The sequence below is a fragment of the Erithacus rubecula genome (assembly GCF_903797595.1).
Source record: "Erithacus rubecula genome assembly, chromosome: 2".
Lineage (NCBI taxonomy): Eukaryota > Metazoa > Chordata > Aves > Passeriformes > Muscicapidae > Erithacus > Erithacus rubecula.
Genome location: NC_136685.1, coordinates 92552773 through 92571752, shown reverse-complemented (window position 1 = coordinate 92571752; position 18980 = coordinate 92552773). Strand labels below are relative to the sequence as shown.

At 42.3% G+C, this 18980-nt stretch overlaps 1 protein-coding gene across 4 annotated transcripts; it reads left to right on the top strand.

Moving 5' to 3' along the window:
- Positions 1 to 7038: 7038 nt before the first annotated feature.
- Positions 7039 to 18378, top strand: TLR5 (toll like receptor 5). 4 transcript variants are annotated; one of them, XM_079299251.1, is made up of 4 exons: positions 7039 to 7148; positions 9411 to 9565; positions 11210 to 11319; positions 15201 to 18378. In XM_079299251.1, exon 4 carries the CDS (start codon positions 15205 to 15207, stop codon positions 17791 to 17793), a length of 2589 nt encoding a protein of 862 aa, XP_079155377.1. In that variant the 5' UTR covers positions 7039 to 7148; positions 9411 to 9565; positions 11210 to 11319; positions 15201 to 15204; the 3' UTR covers positions 17794 to 18378. The 4 variants fall into 4 exon arrangements, with proteins under 4 accessions (XP_079155377.1, XP_079155375.1, XP_079155376.1 ...); XM_079299249.1 differs by lacking the exon at positions 9411 to 9565; XM_079299250.1 differs by lacking the exon at positions 7039 to 7148 and having other exon boundaries at positions 9200 to 9565.
- The last annotated feature ends 602 nt before the right edge of the window (positions 18379 to 18980 follow it).

Below are 18980 nucleotides of genomic sequence, written 5' to 3'. Positions count from 1 at the left end.
AAAAAGGTTCTCAAAAACTATAGCCATGAAAAGATAACAGTACTACTTACCTGCTGCTTCAGCCCCTTCTGAAGTTTTCACAAACTGGAACTGCCTTCACTGGCAACCAAACTGTCAGCATTTCAGACCTTGTTTTAGTAAGGCCAAAATGAAATATCTCAGCCTTTTAGGTACATGGGCAAACAGCTGGAGGCCCAGGCTGACAGGATCTACAAAACCTGAGGTGCTTCCCACCTGCAACAGCAGGATTATAAGTGAAGTATCTACATCAGACAGATATCTGTGTCCTGTGAACTGGGGGCAAGCATGGTTAAATCATGATGTTCTTATTGTCATCGCATAAAAAGAGGTGCTGTATTGGTAGACTCAGTAGAAAAGATATTTACTACAGCCTTACTGTCTTTTCCTATTATTTACAGCTAAGAGTAATCCTGAAAATATTCAGAACTTAAAGTGTCCAGTTTCCTCTATTTAACTATAAAAGGGAGAAGCAGGACCAAAAAAGAAAATAAGTTATATTTCTAAGCATAAGTATCACAACCATTTCCTCACACTGTAAATTTGCACAAAACAGTTTGCTTCCAGATGCTCCTCTAACATCCCATAGGTCCTTGAAGAATTGTATAGGACTTTTCCTATATTTAGCTTTCTACAATTCCCTGTGTTTTGTTTAAACATACTATTCCAAATTTGGCAAAATTACTTGTCTTCAAGGTCCCATTTTCAGTGGCCTTAGGACTGTTTCAGTACCAGATCTCTCTCCTGATTTAATGTAAGTATAATATAACCTAGACATCAGAGAGGTTGTGCATTAACACAATTTCATGTCATCAATTACTACACCTGTTTTTTCAATTCACTCATTCCCTGATTTCACTATTTCAATGAGTACAATTTTTGCAAGGTTCTATCCTTTTCTCTGCACCTCATTTCACCCCAACCCATGCCATTGGAGGTGCTTCCAAAAGGGACCTGAGCAGTGGCTCCCTTTCCCTCTGTTAGTCACTCAGGCTCAGGAAGGGGCTGTCAGAGGTGCTTTAAAGAAAGCTTTATGGCAAACAGGGGTGTGGCATGGTGCTTCACTCAGGCAAGGTGAGCAGGCTGGGTTGCAGTCATCCTCCTTGTTGTGAGGTTCTCATGTTGGGATTTTGTTGGTTTTGGGGTATTTGTTTTTTCCCAGCAATGATCTCCAAATGATTAAAAGCTGTAGCTAGTAAAAGTGTACCAACCCAAACAGGACATGTCTGTACAGAGCTCTTCCTGTAAGGATTGTTTGAGGCTGTCAGTAGTACCAGGAGACAGTGCAAAAGACACCTGTGAGTGAACAATCTTCTCTGTCTGGGGGCAAGCTTAAGGAGAAAGTAGAAAGGCAAAGGAGTATTAAGGAAAGTGAAAGAGAAATAGGCTGGTGGAGTTTCACCCTTCCATCCCTGAAAGAAGCCCCCCAGGAGTCAGAGGACTCCCATGCCTCTGACCATCAGGCAAAATGAGGAGATCTAGTAGATCAAGGGGAGAGGAAATGAGTCCCTACTTGGGGAGGTAATAAACATTCCTCTGGACCCCCATCACCTACTCAGGCACTGCTCCAGAACAGGTGTGAGGCTCTGGATCCAGAGGATCAGCCAGGTGCCATCAAAGAAAATAATCTGCCCAGAGAACCTCCCAATTACACCTCATCTGTCAGAGAGATATCTCTAGCATTAAAAAGAAAAGAAGGATAGTTGTAGTGGGTCATTCCCTGCTGAGGAGAACACAGGGCCCCTGTATGTTGACTGGACCCATCCCACAGGAAAATGTGCTGCCTCCCTGGGGCCTGGGTATGGGATACCTGCAGGAGACTCCCTAAGCTGATTCAGCCCTCTGATTATCACCCACTGCTGATACTCTAGGCTGGCAATGATGAGATTGAAAAGAAGAATACCAGGGCAATTAAAAGGGTCTTCAGGGCTCTGGGTTGATGGGGCAGGAACTCAGGTGGTGCTCTGCTCAGTCCCTTCAGTAGCAGGGACAAATGATGAAAGAAACAGGAGAACCCACATTATCAACAAGTGGCTTAAGGGCTGGTGCCATGAGCAGAACTTTGGGCTCTTTAATCATGGGGCAACCTTCATGACACCTGGCTTGCTAGAGCCAGATGGGCTCCGTCTATAACAAAGGCAAAAGGATTCTAGTCCATGTGGAGCTGACTGGGAGGGCTTTAAACTAGGTTTGAAGGGGGAAGGGGATTCAACTAGGCTCTCCAGAAACAAGCCCAAGGAGGGTAAGCCAGAGTCAGGGGTGAAATCAACAGCCCAGATGGAGTGCATGTTCACTAGTGCAGGCAGCCTGGGAAACAAACAGGAGGAGCTGGAAGCCATGGTACAGCAGGAAAGCTATGGCATAGTCACTGTCATGGAAATGTGGTGGGATGACTCACACAGCTGGAATGCTGCAGTGGATGGCTACAAGCTCTTCAGAAGAGAGAGGGAGGGAGAGAAGGTGGAGGGGTGGCTCTGTGTATTAGGGAGGCTCTTGACAATGGACATTGTGATTAATAATGATAAGGTTGAGTGCCTATGGGTAAGAATCAGGGGGAAGGCTGACATCCTGGTGGGAGTCTGTCACAGACCACCCAACCAGGATGAAGAGGTGATTTATTCTGTAAGCAACTGGAGCCTGTTTCAAAATCACCAGCCCTTGTAGGTGACTTTAACCTGCAGGTATCTGCTGGGAGCAGTGTGTGGAGGACAACCTATCACAGCTGGTGAGTAATTCTACCAGGGGAGGGACTATGTTCAACCTGCTGTTTGCAAACACAGATGGGCTGGTGGGAGATGTGGTGTTTGGAGGCTGTCTGGGGCACAGTGGTCATAGAGTTTTCAATATTTAGTGAAACAAGAGGGAGTATCAAGAAAATATCCACATTGGATTCCCAGAGGGTCACGAATTTTCACACTCTTACAAGTCTTGGTCCATTTATATATTTGGGTTAATTGTCCAATTACAGCTTCAGGTTATGAAGTCCCATCCTCCCAGTTGCTCTCCTCAATTTGCTGTTTATACTTTATGGGTCTGAAGCTGCAATGGTGTCCTTGGTTCTCAGGCTGGAAAAGGGTGGTTTTGTCTAACTAAACCATGAAGAGAACTTGTTAAACACTTCATATGAAGTTCAGTATCACACACCAATGCAGTACAGAATCTGAAAAACATAAAAGCAAAAACTTAAAGCATCAACATGAACCAGCAGTGTGCCCTGGTGGCCAAGAAGGCCAATGGTCCCTGGCCTGTTTCAGGAATATGTGGCCAGCAGGAGCAGGGAGGTCACTCTTCCCCTGTCCTTGGCACTGGTGAGGCCACACTTTGAGTGCTGTGTCCAGTTCTGTCCCCTCAGTTTAGGAAGGACATTGAGACAGTTGAACAATTCCAGAGGAGGGAACAAGGCTGGTGAGGGGCTGGAACACAAACCCTGTGAGGAATGAATGAGAGCCTGGAGAAAAGGAGACTTGGGGTGACCTTATCACTCTACAACTTACTGAAAGTAAGTTATACTGTAGTCAGGGGGGTTGGTCTCTTTCTCCAGGCAGCAACTGACAGAACCAGAGGACACAGTCTTAAACTGTGCCAGGGGAAATTTTAGTTAGACATCAAGAAAAAAATCTTCACTGAAAGAGTGATGGGGCACTGGAATCTTCTGCTAAGGGAGGTAATAGAGCCACCATCTCTGGATGTATTTAAAAAAGACTGTGGCACTCACTGCCAAGGCTTAGTTGATAAAAGTGATGTTAGGTCTTAGGTAGGACATGATAATCTCAAAGGTCTTTTCCAACCTAATTAATTCTGTGGTTCTGTGATCCCATTCCATTTCATTGTTTTTGCTTTGGTGGATAATTTCCTCTTTCTTTTTTAGGCATTTCATTCCATCAGTTTCTTCTCCTGTCTTTTCATTTGACTTCATTAACTGATTTTGGGATTTCAGTAACTATAATTTTGTCAAGCTTTGGTCCTTTTCACCACACCTCATTTCATATCAATCCATGTGGTTGTAGTAATTCCATTTCCAAATACTTTTTTTTCTCAATCTTTCAATTGCATTTTATTTTATCATATCATCATTAAGTAAAATTTTGAAAAGTTTTGGTCCCTTTCACTGCAGCTCATTTCATCCCAATGCATTAAGCTGTAGTCATTCTATTTATAAATTTTATTTTTCTGTTGTTCAACTGCATTTTGTAATATCATATCTCCTTTGATCAGAGTTTGTTCACTTTCTTTTCTGAATTCAAGATTTTATTTCATTGAAAGAAATTCTCCATTTAATGAGAGGAAATGAATACTTGAGAATTAAATGAAAAATTTAGGTGTTGACAGCTTTGGTCTGGGAGAAGTCCTACCACATTCACAACTTTAGAAGGCAGCAGCACACTTTTGATCAGTCATATAATCCCATTGCCTTTTGTTATTTTCATTTAGTTGCAAAATTTTCCATTTATTTTTTAAGCATTTTATTTCAATAATTTAATTTCCTATCTTTTTGTTTTATTTCATTTCCTGATTTTGGTATTTCAGTAAGTATAATTCTGCCAAATTTTGGTCCTTTTAACTGCAGCTCATTTCACTGCAGTCCATTTGGTTTTAGTCACTCCATTTCCAAACTTTTTTTCCCCCCAAGATTTCAAGGGCAGGGAAATGGACCAAATGTTGCTGAAAGGTTCATCATTGAAATAGCAAGATTTCATTTCCTTTCATGAAATGAAGAATTTCCCTACATGAAAGGAAAAAAAAATCTCAGAGTCAGAGAACAAAGTGAAACAAACTGATTGGGGTGAACTTAATATGAAGTGAAATTCAGATTAAAGAAATAAAATTCTGAAATGAAGTGATTGTAATCCAGTGTAATGAGATTACATGAAGTGCTCCCCTTTGTAGTTGCAATGTCCCTGGAGGTCTAGGCTTTCTAGTGACATAACTATAAGTAATTAAAGGTACAAAACACAGATTAGTGTGAAAATAGGCACTTTGGTGTCATCTCTGGCCCAGCTGATTCCATAGAAAGCCAAACAGCTTAAGCAGGAAAGAATAAGAATTTCCTGTCCAGATGTTCTCATTGTCTGGTGGGATACAAGGGGAATTTAGGGACAGAAGCAGAGTTGACATCCTATTATGAAGAGGAGGGCTCCAGAAGGAATTATCTGGATAGGAGAAAGGTCCACAACTTGGTGTGACTTCTGAACAAGAGCAGCCTTGGGTGCGTAATTCCAAAAGAGGTTGAGACTCATGCAACCCCAAGAGAGTCAAGACTGATTTTATTTAATAATCTTAAAACATGGCCCTCAGTGCTGCATTTCCAGCTGTCCAGATTAGGACATTAGGATTATTAAGTTTGGTTAACAAGGTGTGCAGTGTAGATCCAGTGCTTTAGGCTCCCATGTCTCCCATGCAATCCCCAGTTCTCTCCTGTGGATATGCAAAAGTGAGCTGAAGAGTTAGCTCACAGGAGGTCACTTTTTCAAACAGCATCAATTTCCAGAAACTGTACCTAAATATAACATGAAAACCTAAATTACTATAATTTTTTGAAAAATAAAAGTTACCCTGTCCTCTCATTTACGTCCCCTTTTCATTCCTGGATTTCCCTCTAAGAATTACAGTAACGAACAAATAAATCTCTACAGTTCCAGATCTATCATTTAATCCTAACTTCTTTAGGAAGCCTAAGTATTCCACTTAGTATAAGGTAATGTAGGAAATGGAATATAATGGCCATTAGAAACAGGATAACAATGTGAGTGGAGGATCACCTGCTCACAGTTATCTTGGGTTAAGTGCAGATCAGAGAGTCAGCTGTACTGGAGGTAAGAGACAGATGTGCTGACTCTTTCCACCTGAAAAAAGACCAGAAGAAACAGCTCAAGCATCAAGCAAACACAAATGTTCACGTTTCTTAGACTGAGATGAGTCAATCTGATCATCTCCTGTAGATTAAAATGCAGCAAAGCCCATAAAAGCCTCCTCCTGTGCTCTGGCTACACTCCCTCAGTCTGGTTTTCCTTGGCCTGACCCTGTCCCAAGGAATTATGAATAGTTTGGGCTGCAAGGGACCGTAAAGATCATCCAGTTCCAAACCCCTGCCATGGACAGGGACACCTTCCACAGCAGCAGGTCACTCAGAGCCCCATCCAGCCTGACCATGAACACTTCCAGGGATGGGGCATCCACAACCTCTTTGGGAAACCTGTTCTGGTGCCTCACCGCCCTGACAGTGAAGAATATCTTCCCAACATCTAATCCAGATCTAATCTAAATTCTGTCAGATTAAAGCCCTTCACCCTTGTCCTTTCACTACATTGTAAAAATTCCTTCTCCTGCCCTCTGGTGGGCACCCTTCAGGTACTGGAAGGTGCTCTAAGGTCTCCCTGGAGTCTTCTCTTCTCCCGGCTGAACAATTCCTGCTGTCTCAGCCTGTCCTCATAGGAATCTTTGTGTCCTCATCTGGACCTGCTCCAACACTTCCTTATTTCTTTGGGGCTCTAGAGATCGTTATCTACGAGCCTTGGAAAGCTGGGGAGGATTTCCGTTCTGCTGGGGAATTTACCTTCCAGTGCCTCTTCACTGACGATTCTACCTTTAAGGTATTTTTTTTTTTTTTCCTCGCTCCACGTCCACATAATCATCACTTCTTTGTGCACCTTAGCGCGGCGGACCCCAGCGCTCTGGCTCTGCCCGCTGCGGCCCTGCGTGAGGGAGAAACCCGGCCCCGCAGCCCGGCTCCACAACCCGGCCCCGCAGCCCGGCCCCGCAGCCCGGCCCCGCAGCCCGGCTCCGCAGCTCGGCTCCACAACCCGGCCCCGCAGCCCGGCTCCACAACCCGGCTCCACAACCCGGCCCCGCAACCCGGCCCCGCAGCCCGGCCCCGCAGCCCGGCTCCGCAGCCCGGCTCCACAACCCGGCCCCGCAGCCCGGCCCCGCAGCCCGGCCCCGCAGCTTACTCCTGCCTTGCGTGAGAGAGTAGCTCGGCTCCACAGCTCGCTCCCGTCCTGCGTGAGGGAGCAGCCCGGCTCCGCAGCTCGGCTCCACGGCTGGTTCCCGCTCTTCCTGGGGCGGCGCTCGCCCCGCCGGATCCGCGGCTCATTCCCGGCAAGTGGAGGAGGCTGTCCCGCTCCGGCCGGCCGGTGTGTATGCAGGCACAAGGCGGGGATCAAGGCGGCCCTTTTCGGCCGGGTTGCTGTGCGGTGGCGCCGGGACTCGGGGCCGGGGGAGAGCGCAGCCGTCCCTGCTCGGGTCCCTCACAGCCCACGGCTCTCCAAGGCTCGGTCTTCACCCTCTCTTCCCACCCTCGAGCCCCTCTTTCCTCTGTCCCTCTAAGCCGCCGAGAAATAAGGTTCTCCACCCTGAGAAAAATGTTTTGGCAGCAGGGTTGCACTTCGCTTTTTTCAAAACATTTGTGACTCACTCCCCCCCCCCTTCCCCCAGGCGGATTAGGATTGCTGCAGTATTTTCATGGGGGAAGAGGTAGATGGGTGGGGTACAAAGTCCCTAGGAGGCACACAGGCATTGAAGGTGGGACTTGGGAAGACTTGCCCCTGGTCTTTGAAGAGCCCAGTTTGTGGGATTTCAGCAGTCCCACCCTGGACCTCACTACTTGAGAATTTGAACACGCAGTGTTCTGTTTTTGCAGACGCCCAGCATTGCCCAGGTCTGGCAGGGCTGAGTGGCCAGCAGCTAATGGGGCTGCATGGCACAGGTGTTGCCAGGTAGGCAGGCTTCTAGCTCAGACCTAGCATAAAACACAGCTGAGTTGTAAAATGGAGCAGTAAACTGTTGCTGTATTTCCTCAATTCCGTGGCTTGCCGCTGGGAGCATTCACCCAGGTCATGGGAGCGTTCAGTCCATCAAATCTCTGCCCGCAGCTGAATGAGACGTGTCTTCCTCTTAGCAGGCAACACGCTCCTTTTGGCCTCCTCTGGCTTCCTTGTGAAGCTCCTGTTAAGCAACAGCTTTCAGAAGCTGAGTAAGGTGGTGAAAGACAGGAACTAGAGGGCAGGTCACAAGGTAGGTCACAGTGTTCTCTAAGGATGGTTTCTGGGTTGAACACGTGCATGATCAGAATATGGAAGCAGTCCAGAACAGATCTCCCTTCCCTCCCTTGACCCCATATAAAGTATGCCCCAACCCCTCATTAGGCTGAAACACGTATTTGATTTAGAGAATCTTGAACATTATTCTCTCAGCTGGAAGAGCTGTAACAGAATAGGAGAGTGTCTCCAGTCCAAAATAAGCAATGCTTCCACAGTTAGTGGGTATGAGTGTGAAAAGGGGTTTGATGTTACATTGTGAAGAAAACAGAGCTGACTGTAGCTGTTTTACTTGGCAGATTGTTGTGCTAAATAAAGACATAGCTGGCTTTCTCTCTGGAAAGAGCTGGGTATTGAGAGAATTTAAAATATAACCTGCCTGGGGATTTCTGTTTTGGCAGTCCCTTGGTGTCTGACTGCAGGTCTTTATGGATTCAGAAATCAGGTGCATGTTTTTCTAGATGTGCTGCATGGAGTGTGTAATTCAATCTCCTGCTCCCACTCTAAATGCCTTTCATGCAGCTTAGCCTGTGTTACAGCTGTTCTTCCTGGTTGGGTTGGGACTATGGTGTGTAAGGATAATTAATTATATATATATATATAGAGAGAGAATATCAAGTAGATAAGCAATTGCTGTGGGATCTATGTGCAGGTGAGCCCTGGGATGCTCCTGCCAAGCTGGGAGTTGATGGAAGAGTTCCCTCACCAAGAGCCTCCCACAGGAATGGTTTCAGGAGGGGTATCAGCTATTTTTCTATCTTCTTCACTTGATACATCTTCACAGGTTTGACAGTATAGGGTTTTGTCATCCATACTAGTGAATGAAATGTTCACATTTTTCTCCACCACCAAGAGCAAACTCAAATTCATTCAGACCTAAAGTCTATTTCAAATAAATTCTAACATCTCAATTCCAGAAAAGTCTGGAGCAGGTTTCTAATTTCATCTAAAAAGCTGGGCAGATTTTATCTTTCTTTGCATTATATTTATGATATTTTTCTCACTGGACATTTGCAGCTTGTTATCTTTTGGTTGTTTTTTTAAAATGCATGTGAAAAAAAAATACTTGCAAAAGCAGGCATCTCTTATAATTTGCTCCATTTGGCTCCACACATTCAGGAATTTGGTTCCATACTTTTTTAATAAATAGTGTGCCCAGATTTGGTCCCAGAAGTGCAGGAGTGATAACCATGCCATTTCCTTTTGGCTTGTTCCTCATCTTTGCTGACTTCAGGCTACCAAACCATTACCACTGTTTTATGCCTGACAACTGTTTCACAGGCATGACAGCACTGATGAGCTTTATAAAAAGGCAAGAACTTTATAAAGAACTGTACAGAGCTCTGCTCATGCCCCCAGGAGCTACAGTCTGAATGCTGCTTTTCCATTTTGTCAAGAATTCACTGCTTCTTGAAGAATTTCTGTCTCATCTGTGAAAGCTGGCTTCCTGTAACTCAAAAACTTGACTGGCATTCCTAAGACTCCTTTCCTATTATCTCTTTGATCTTTTCCAGGTGAGAGCTTAAATCCTGGCTGCTTCTAATTATCCTGCAAGCACAAAAAAAAAAAGAACATTGTGTCCCTGGGCTAAATCCACTTTGTGAAAAACACAGTCCAAAGTTATAGCAAAAAGGGAAGGGAAACTAACAGGAAGGAGACTTTTTCTTTCCCAGGGTGACTTCTAGTGAGAACAGGCAGTTCTCAGATGACAGCTTTCAAAGAACAAGGAAAACATGGGCTCAAGATGTGAGGTAGGAATACCTGAGTGGCAACTGTGACTGCACACACATGGTTTGTGCAGCTTTGAATGAGTGTCACTGCTGGAAAACAACATTAGCAAAACATTTGGAAAAACAAAAAAACTCCACTAAACAAAAAACCCCAAACTTCCAAACGAACCTTCGCTGTCATCACTGAAGCCCTGTTCCCTTAGGACCTGAAAGCCTGGTTGTTGGTCCATTTCTGAGGCCCAGCTGAGACTCCTTCTGCTTTCATGATGTCCTGTGACACACAGGGCAGAGCTGGGCTGGCTCATGGACCACTGTCCAGAGCTGGGGCCTTGCTGGAACAAACCCAGCTGGCTGCTGGGCAGGGAGAGGGGCAGGCTGGCCCTGCTCAGCAGTGCTAGAGGCTAAAAACAGCTGAGCTAGGGCCAAAAGCTGAGGTCTGGGGCTAGGGCACTCTCTCTCTGCCTATCCAATTTAGTCCTGTCCTCCACAGAACAGCCCACAACCTGTTTTAGTCTTTATTTTCAAGTTTATTTCCCTATCCTTCTGGGGACTGCTCTCTTGTAAAAAGCTGTTACACTATAATTAGTGGAATCACATCTGTCTTTGTGTATTTGCATCTCATCATATAATCTGATGGGATATCAAAACAAACAAATAAATACAAACAGGAAGTAGAGCATTACACCCAAACCAGTACTGGCTTTTATGGTCCTTCTGGTTGTTAAATGCTTATTCCCTTATGCTTTTCTCCATCAATGATAGAAACTGTCAATTACCTTGTAAGATGCTTCCTGATTTTAAGAGGAAATATACTATATTTGATTTAAGCATCCTGGCTATTTAAGGGAGAGGCTGAGAGGGTGTGATGTGGCACATTAATTAATCATCTGATGAAGGAAATAGTTTCTTCTTTAGATCTTAATTGGCTAGAGGGGCCCTGTGACAAAGAGTGTGTTTACACTGCACAACTTTTTATGAGCACAGATGCATATATTATGATAGCCTAAAGCCCAGGTGAAAGCTTAGAGCTTTATTTTTGTTTCAGTAAGCAGATTTGATCTAATCAGATAACAGCTGTGATACAAATTTTCAAAATAGCCTTTATCTGACCAATCCAAGAATAAATGCTTACTCTTTTGCAGTATATCTTTCAAGATCTTTTTATGTGGCCTAAATAGATAATACAAACACCTTGTCAGTGGGTGTTCTAAGAAAAAGGATGCTCTTTGAGGTTTTTTTCTGAGAAATTTTACCAAGCACCAAATACAAATAGTCCTTCACAGTCAGTGAATATCACCAGCATCTGGGAAAGATAATCATAATTTTTGCAACGAGTGAGGAAAATATAAGTGATACTAGGGCATCAGACAATGTTATTTTGTTTTGTACTTTCTCCAAGAAGAAGGAATGATTCTCATTTCCCTACAGAATTGTGACCTAGGAATATAAAGAGAAGACTGCACAAGAGAGACTCCTTTGGATGGCTGGAAGGTGCCCAAGATCTGAAGAAGAAGATTGAGACACATTTGTCTATTCAGGTGAATTTTCATGAGGTTTAGGCAGCAATTGCACAGCAGCTTTTCCAGTGCATTTTTGTTGGGGGTGTGGAAAGGGGAGCAAGTGCTTTCTAAATCTCCATGAGAGAGCTGCTATTCTGGCATGACTAACAAAAAGAGACAGTCTGAGCTCTTCTTTCAGCTTTACTCTAGACCCTGCTTACTGACAGTGTCTCTGGGTGTCCTCAGGCAAACACAGCCATGCTGAGATAGGCACTGCTACAGCATCCACTCTCAGGTACTGCCAATTCCCATCCTCTCTTGCTGTGGTTTGAAACCAGGTTAGCAAAATCAGGTTTTAAAACAGTGAGTACCGTATGGAAGGTCATTCCAGATGACTCTAAGCCTTCCCACTTTTCCCTTCCTTTTACTGCTTACCCTTTCCAACATCAGTGCAGTAGAAGGAAACAAAAATCTCACATGCTGGGCTCTGGTTCTCTGAACTTCAATGCTCCAGTTTTCAATAATAAAAATTTTCTGTAATTGTCAGGACAAGAGGATATCGACTCAAGCTCCACCAGGGAGGTTCAGGAAGAATTTTTTCACTGAAAGGGTGTTTAAACCCTGGAAGAGGCAGCCCAGAGAGATAGTGGAGTCACCACCCCTGGAAGTGTTCAAGAAACAACTTGGCAATTAGTGCTACAGTTTAGTTGGCATGGTGATGTTTGGTCAAAGGTTGGACTCAGTGATCTTGGTGGTATTTTTCAACCTTAAAGATTCTGTGACTCTGTGATTCTTAAGCATTTACACATCTCTTCACCTCCATGTCTCTGCTCAGAGATGTAATTGAATGAGGTGATCCTCATTTTGTGGGAAGAATATTCTTCCCAAAAGGTTTTAAATGCTAATGTACAGTGGTGAAGGGTTGCATAAACTGCTACATGATGGGACTCTGATAAAATACAAATCTTTGCTGTCTTCATGAAAACAGTAAGAAGCATTTCTTACTGCCAGCATCCCCCTGCTGCACATGGATTCAGGGGAGAAAGTAATAACTTAGGCAGAAAGGGAGCACAGAGTTTACAAGTGAAATCTTGCTTGTTACTAAACCAGAGCAAAGTTGGAGTGTAACAACTGCTGAAAGATTGTTATATGGTTTTTTTAGCTTACAAGAATGTGGAAAAGCAGGTCAATGTAAAAGTAAAGGTGTCTAAAAACATTTCCCCATTTTCTTTCAATCTCATAGTAATAATCAAACTACATTTTAAAATTTAAAAACAGCATTTTCTAATTCTTACACTCCATAAACATTCAGAGTTTTCCTAGCTGTCTATTGTACACGTATCCATTAAACATTGACTTTCAAAGTATTTTCTCTTTGTCACTGCTTTTAATGATGCAATGATGCAATTTTGCCCAAACTTAAAAGCAGCCATCTCCTCTGGGATGAAAATGTAAATGTCTGAAAGATAAATGTAATTTAAAACTATTTGTGCTAAACACCTTATATCAAAATGTCAAGAAGAAGCAGTATAATAGTTATCAAATATTAAAAAGGGTAACTTGGTGTTTGGTTTCCATGGTTCAAGCAAAGTAAAAAAGTAAACAAGATCTTGAATGACCTGCTGTATGTTTAGCTGTCTTTTTTAATAACCTGCAATATTTTGTAGTCACAACAAACATTATATAGTTTACTGCTTACAAAGTCCTTTTCCAAAGTGACAGGTCTAGGCTGGGTCAAAAAGAGGACAGTGAGTACAGTTATATTTTAGTACTTGGAATTATTCCTCATAGAAGAAGTTAACATTTCTTCATGATTTTTTTAAAGTACAACAGTGAACAGCTTTTATGACTAATAAATTGCTCTGTTCTTTACTATGCTCAATAAAAGAGAATTTTGATACTCACTGCCTGCAATTTGATTTCTTTTGCAGCACATCCTAAATTCCTTACTGAGACAAAACATGAATGAAGTTTGAATGCCAGGACTTCAGAAATCAACTCTTATCTTATATCCCTAATCTCTTTTACTTTCAAGGATCAGAGCTTGTCTCAAGTACATGAGATTGTCTTAAAAATGACAGGATCATTATTTTAAGTTGTGAGCTATGTGGGTTTCCCACTTAGTGTTTGGGCCTCTAGGGTGAAAGTTTGCAGACTCACTCCAGCAGTCAAAGCTGCTACAAGTTAAGGTTTTAATATAATCAGATGGCTTGGAGAACATCACCAAAAATTGATACAGTGGGATCATACCAGTTATGAGACTGGATTGTACTGCAGTATCCTTGTACTTTCTGTGGAGCAGAGAGTCTCTAAAAATTTGCTGGATCTTTCCTTTGGTATTTGCAGTGGGAATGTCATAGTGGCTTCTACTGACATACTTTCTGATTTCCTAGGAATCCCATTGTTTGGCAGCAATAAGCATAATTTATATTTAATTTAATAGTGCTATAATCTGCATAGAGTTTTGCACTTGTCCTTTAAAGAGGACAAATCAGATCAGTAATCATTCAGAGCCCCACTTTTTTCCTCTCTGAAGTAGATCTACTTTGCAGACATTAGATGGCTGCTGGGGGTTTGGTTCTACAAGAATTCACACTTACCAATCTTTAAGCAGATTGTGCTGGAGGAAACAAAAATTCATCCATTGGGTCATCATTTCATTTCAATAAATGCTTGGCTAGAAGCAGAAGCAGATGGTTGCAATCTTAGTTAGAAGGTTGGAAGTTATTTTGATCTACACCACATAAACAACCACTTTAGGGCTAATAATTTGCTCTGTTCTTTACCATGCTCAATGAATGAGCTCCTCCTTGCTTTGAAGAGGTTTTTGTCTCAGATAAATAGGGTTACAGGCAGACAGATGGCATAATGCAAGGAAAATACAGAGTGGGAATAAATTGATTCATTAGCAAGCTGCATACATTGTTCTGTGTGTCTGTCTTGGTTTACGGCAAATTTGGGAGGAAACTTTTGAAGGGATCCCTCTAGAAAGCAAATTCAAACAGACCTTTTCCCTACCAGTTCAGGAAACATAAATTTCCTTTGAGAAAAGTGGACAAAACCTGTTTATTTAAAAAACAAAGTACTCACAAACATTAGAAAATGAACAATATATTAAACAATGGAACCTTTCATTGCTTTGAAGAGATGGCAAATTTAGAGAGAGTTTTTTTGTGGGGTGTAACTTGGCTTACTCAGTCTCTTCTCAGTCCTTATCAGAAAAAGGAAAGCTACAGTTTTTTTATAACTTAGGAATTTACACTTTGGGAAATGTAGTTTTTCATAAAACATGAAATCTTGCAGCACAATTTCAGGCTACTGCATTTTTGTTCTTTTTTGGGGTGGGGGGATTGTGGTTTGTTTGTTTGTTCGTTGGTCTTTGTTGTTTTTTTTTGTTGTGCTATCACTTTTAGTCTTGTTCCTGGCTATACTTTCAAAACTATTTTCAGCTGTTTCCAGAACAATTTCACATTATTGGGTTAATCTGAAGGAAACAGAGGCATTTGTCTGCTCTGTTGAGATGCCTGGGTGGCTGCACTTTATCTGAACAACCAAACTCTTTTAGTCTTTTTGGAAAGACTAATTAAGGAGTTAAGCTAATACACCAATATTACCAGTTCCATGGTGCAGATTAAGTAGCTAGGCCAAGATTTTTACTCTTACCTGGCAGGGTTTTAAAGAACATAATGGAGACTTACTTATTAGGTCCTCCCATCTTTTTGGGATGCATGTTCTGACCAAACAGCCTATCAGGTTATGCTTGTCAGACTTCAGAGGAAGGATAAATTCCAAATCACAAGCCACTTTTAGGATGACATTAGTCCTCTATTCTACAGCTGTTAGAAATGTGCTCTGAAACTCACTGCACAGACAGCCAACTGCAGAACTAATTCTCACTATTGTCACTTCTTTTCTCATAGGTTTATGATGTTGAGTCATCAGCTTCTTCTTGTCTTTGGCCTGTCACTAGCTAGTGGGGTATGTGCATTTAGAAGTTGCTACTCAGAAGCCCAAGTCTCCATATATATTTTCTGCAACCTCAGAGATGTTCCAAAGGATGTGCCAAAGGATACGGCGAAGCTTTTCCTGACTTACAACTATATCAGACAAGTGACTGCGACTTCGTTTCCACTGCTGGAGCACTTGTGGCTGTTGGAAATGGGAGGACAGTTTGTCTTTCCTGTTACCATAGGAAAAGGAGCATTCAGGAACCTGCCAAATCTTCGTGTCTTAGACTTGGGAAACAATAAGATTCTTCAACTGGATCTTGATGCTTTTGTAGGCTTGCCAAGTGTGACTGTCCTCCGTCTCTTTGGCAACAGCCTTGGAGATTCCATCCTGGAAGAACGTTACTTTCAAGATTTGAGGTCATTAGAAGAATTGGATCTTTCATACAATAAAATCACAAAACTTCACCCCCATCCCTTATTTTATAATCTAACAGCCTTGAAAAGTGTGAACCTGAAATTAAACAAGATATCCAACTTTTGTCAAATCAATCTTACCAGCTTCCAAGGAAAACACTTTTTATTTTTTAACCTTGATTCTAATTCTTTGTACAAGACAGAAGATGTGGCCTGGGCCAAGTGCCCCAATCCTTTCAAAAATATTACATTTAACTCACTAGATCTTAGTACCAATGGCTGGAGCACAGAGAAGGTCCAATATTTCTGTACAGCCATTAAAGGAACTCAAATAAATTCTTTACAATTTAGCCCTCATATAATGGGTTCAGGAGTTGGCTTTGCTAACTTAAAAAATCCCGATAATTCTACTTTTGCAGGACTAGGAAGAAGTAACCTTAGGTTCTTTGATCTTTCAAAGGGTTACATTTTCTCTCTCAATCCTTTAGTCTTTCAAAGTCTTGGTAATTTGGAATCACTGAACGTTTCCCAAAACAAGATAAATCAAATCCAAAGGCAAGCATTTATTGGCTTGGGTAACCTACAAATTCTCAATCTCTCAAGTAACCTTTTGGGCGAGTTGTACGATTATACTTTTGAGGGTCTACATAATGTAATGTATATTGATTTACAGCAAAATCATATCGGGATGATTGATAACAAAGCATTCACGCAACTAGGAAACCTGAAAATAATTGATCTCCGAGATAATGCCATAAAAAGACTCCCTTCCTTTCCACAGGTGACCATTGCCTCTTTAGGTGACAATAAGCTAATGTCTGTAACTGACGAAAGACTAACTGCAACACACCTTGATTTAGAAAGAAATTGGTTGGCAGACCTAGGTGACCTGTATATTCTTTTCCAAATTCGAGATCTGCAGTACATCTTCTTAAAACAGAACCGGTTCTCTTACTGTAGGAAAAGTAATAATGTTATAGAAAACAGTCAGTTAATATTCATGGATCTAAGTGAAAATATGTTACAGTTGGTGTGGGAGAGAGATTTATGTTTGGATGTGTTTGGGGCATTGCCCAAACTTCAGATTCTATATCTGAATAACAACTACCTTAGTGCTCTTCCAGAGGAGATTTTTAGAGGTCTAACATCTCTTAAAATACTTAACCTGGCTTCCAACCTGTTGTCTCATCTTTCTCCTAGGCTCTTCCCACAAAGCCTAATAAACCTAAACTTATCTGGAAACCAGCTGTTTTCCCCTGAGCCTGAAGTCTTTATGACTTTGCGTATTCTGGATATAACACATAATAGTTTTGTCTGTGACTGTGCTTTAAAGAGCCTGCTGGTGTGGCTGAATGAAACCAATGTAACCCTGGCTGGCTCGCAGTCTGACAGGTACTGTGTGCACCCCCCTGCCTTTGCAGGGGTACCCCTGTCATTTCTGACATATGATGACTGTGATGAAGATGAACTCCAGCAGACACTCAGACTCTCACTATGCATCATCTCCTCAGTCATTTGTCTCGTGTTTCTGGTGGCAGCCATCATTTTTACTCGCTGCCGGGGGACTTGTTTCATCTGGTATAAAACCATCACCAAAAGACTGATAGACAACCAACCACAGGTAGCAGATAAAAGTGAATACAAATATGATGCTTATCTGTGCTTCAGCAAAAATGACTTTGAATGGGTCCAGAATTCTTTGCTGAAGCATCTGGATTCACAGTATTTTGATAAAAACAGATTCACCTTGTGTTTTGAGGAAAGAGATTTCTTGCCTGGGGAAGAACATATCAACAATATCCGTGATGCCATTTGGAACAGCAGGAAAACAATTTGTGTTGTGACCAGGCAGTTTCTCAAAGATGGGTGGTGTGTGGAAGCCTTTAATTTTGCCCAGAGCAGGTATTTCTGTGACCTGAAGGACGTCCTCATTATGGTAGTGGTTGGGTCACTTTCTCAGTATCAACTGAAGAAACACAAACCAATTCGAAACTTCTTACAGAGGAGTCAGTACTTGCGGTGGCCTGAAGATTATCAAGATGTAGATTGGTTTTTAGATAACCTTTCTTGTCAAATTCTGAAGGAAAAAAGAGTGCAAAGAAAAACCAGTGCTATAGAGCTGCCACCTATAGCGACTGTCTCATGTTGACTGTATGAGCTCCTGGCAAATATCCCATTTCCAACTGTGCCATGGCAGGAATACACAGAAGCTGGCTTCATCTTTCCTTGAAAAGACCTGCAGAATGATAACTGTTTCAGTATAAATCCTTCAGAACACAGAGACAAAGCTACCAGCAGATTTATGGACTAAAACGTGCATTTTCAGAAGAATTGAATGAATCTGAGATGCTTCACATTTTGGATGCATCTTCAGGCACTTTAGTCCTGACTTTTGGAGCACTGCTTAATGGTTTGTTTCAGCTAGAGAAGGATGGTTGTTTTTTCAAAGAGACCCCACAGTACTGTCCAGGAGTGACCAGAAGTGCTCTCAGGTGCTGCCAAGCCTGATCACTGTGGTTCCTGGACTACTTAATTCTGTGCTTGCTGCACTGTAAATTTTCATGTTCTGTTTCACAGTACGATCAGTGTTTTGCACCTTTGTGCTTTATATTGGTGCAACGCAGATTTCATTTGGTTATTTTCTTCTCAATTAACCTCAGCTCAGCTGGAGCATAGAAAAGAAACTTTGGACTCCATCCATGCCCTTCCCCTCCACTAACTTCTCTGCTTGGTGGTTAAAACTACAATTGCTGGTCTACAACATTTGCTACTTGTTCAGCTTTGTTGCTTTTTCACTTGACCTGCCTTCTGCCCTCCAGAGAGGAACTGGTATTCCATTTGGATCTAAGCAGGCCTGAGCTTGGAAAGGGAACAAGAAACTACCTCAGCAGCTGTGCAGGCTGTACCCTGGTGACAGGGCTTTTGCATTCTGGGAGTGGGAAACACACTTGTGCTTTGTAATTGTCCTGTGCGATTTGGGTTGTCCTCAGCACACCCTTTGTGCTGATCAATTCTAAGGTGTTTTCTTGCTTCTATTGAAATGTTTTTTCTAGAGACATTAATGCCTGGCTCTCTCTTACTTCTCTAATTATTTTACCACTGTCTGCTCAGGTGTGTGTCTTCAAGGGGTTGTTTAGGGTCATTTTAATAAAAGTCTGATTCAATGTTCACTGTTACAGAGCCTGTACCTATTATTTTGATGGTGACATACTCCTTGAGTGTAATATTAATCTCTGTTTGTGCATTTATTCAACAAAAGCTTACTGAAATAATTTCAGTGTGATCTCAGTGAGATTTTTTGCAGTAATGAGGAAGCAGGAATGGGAGGTTTATAAG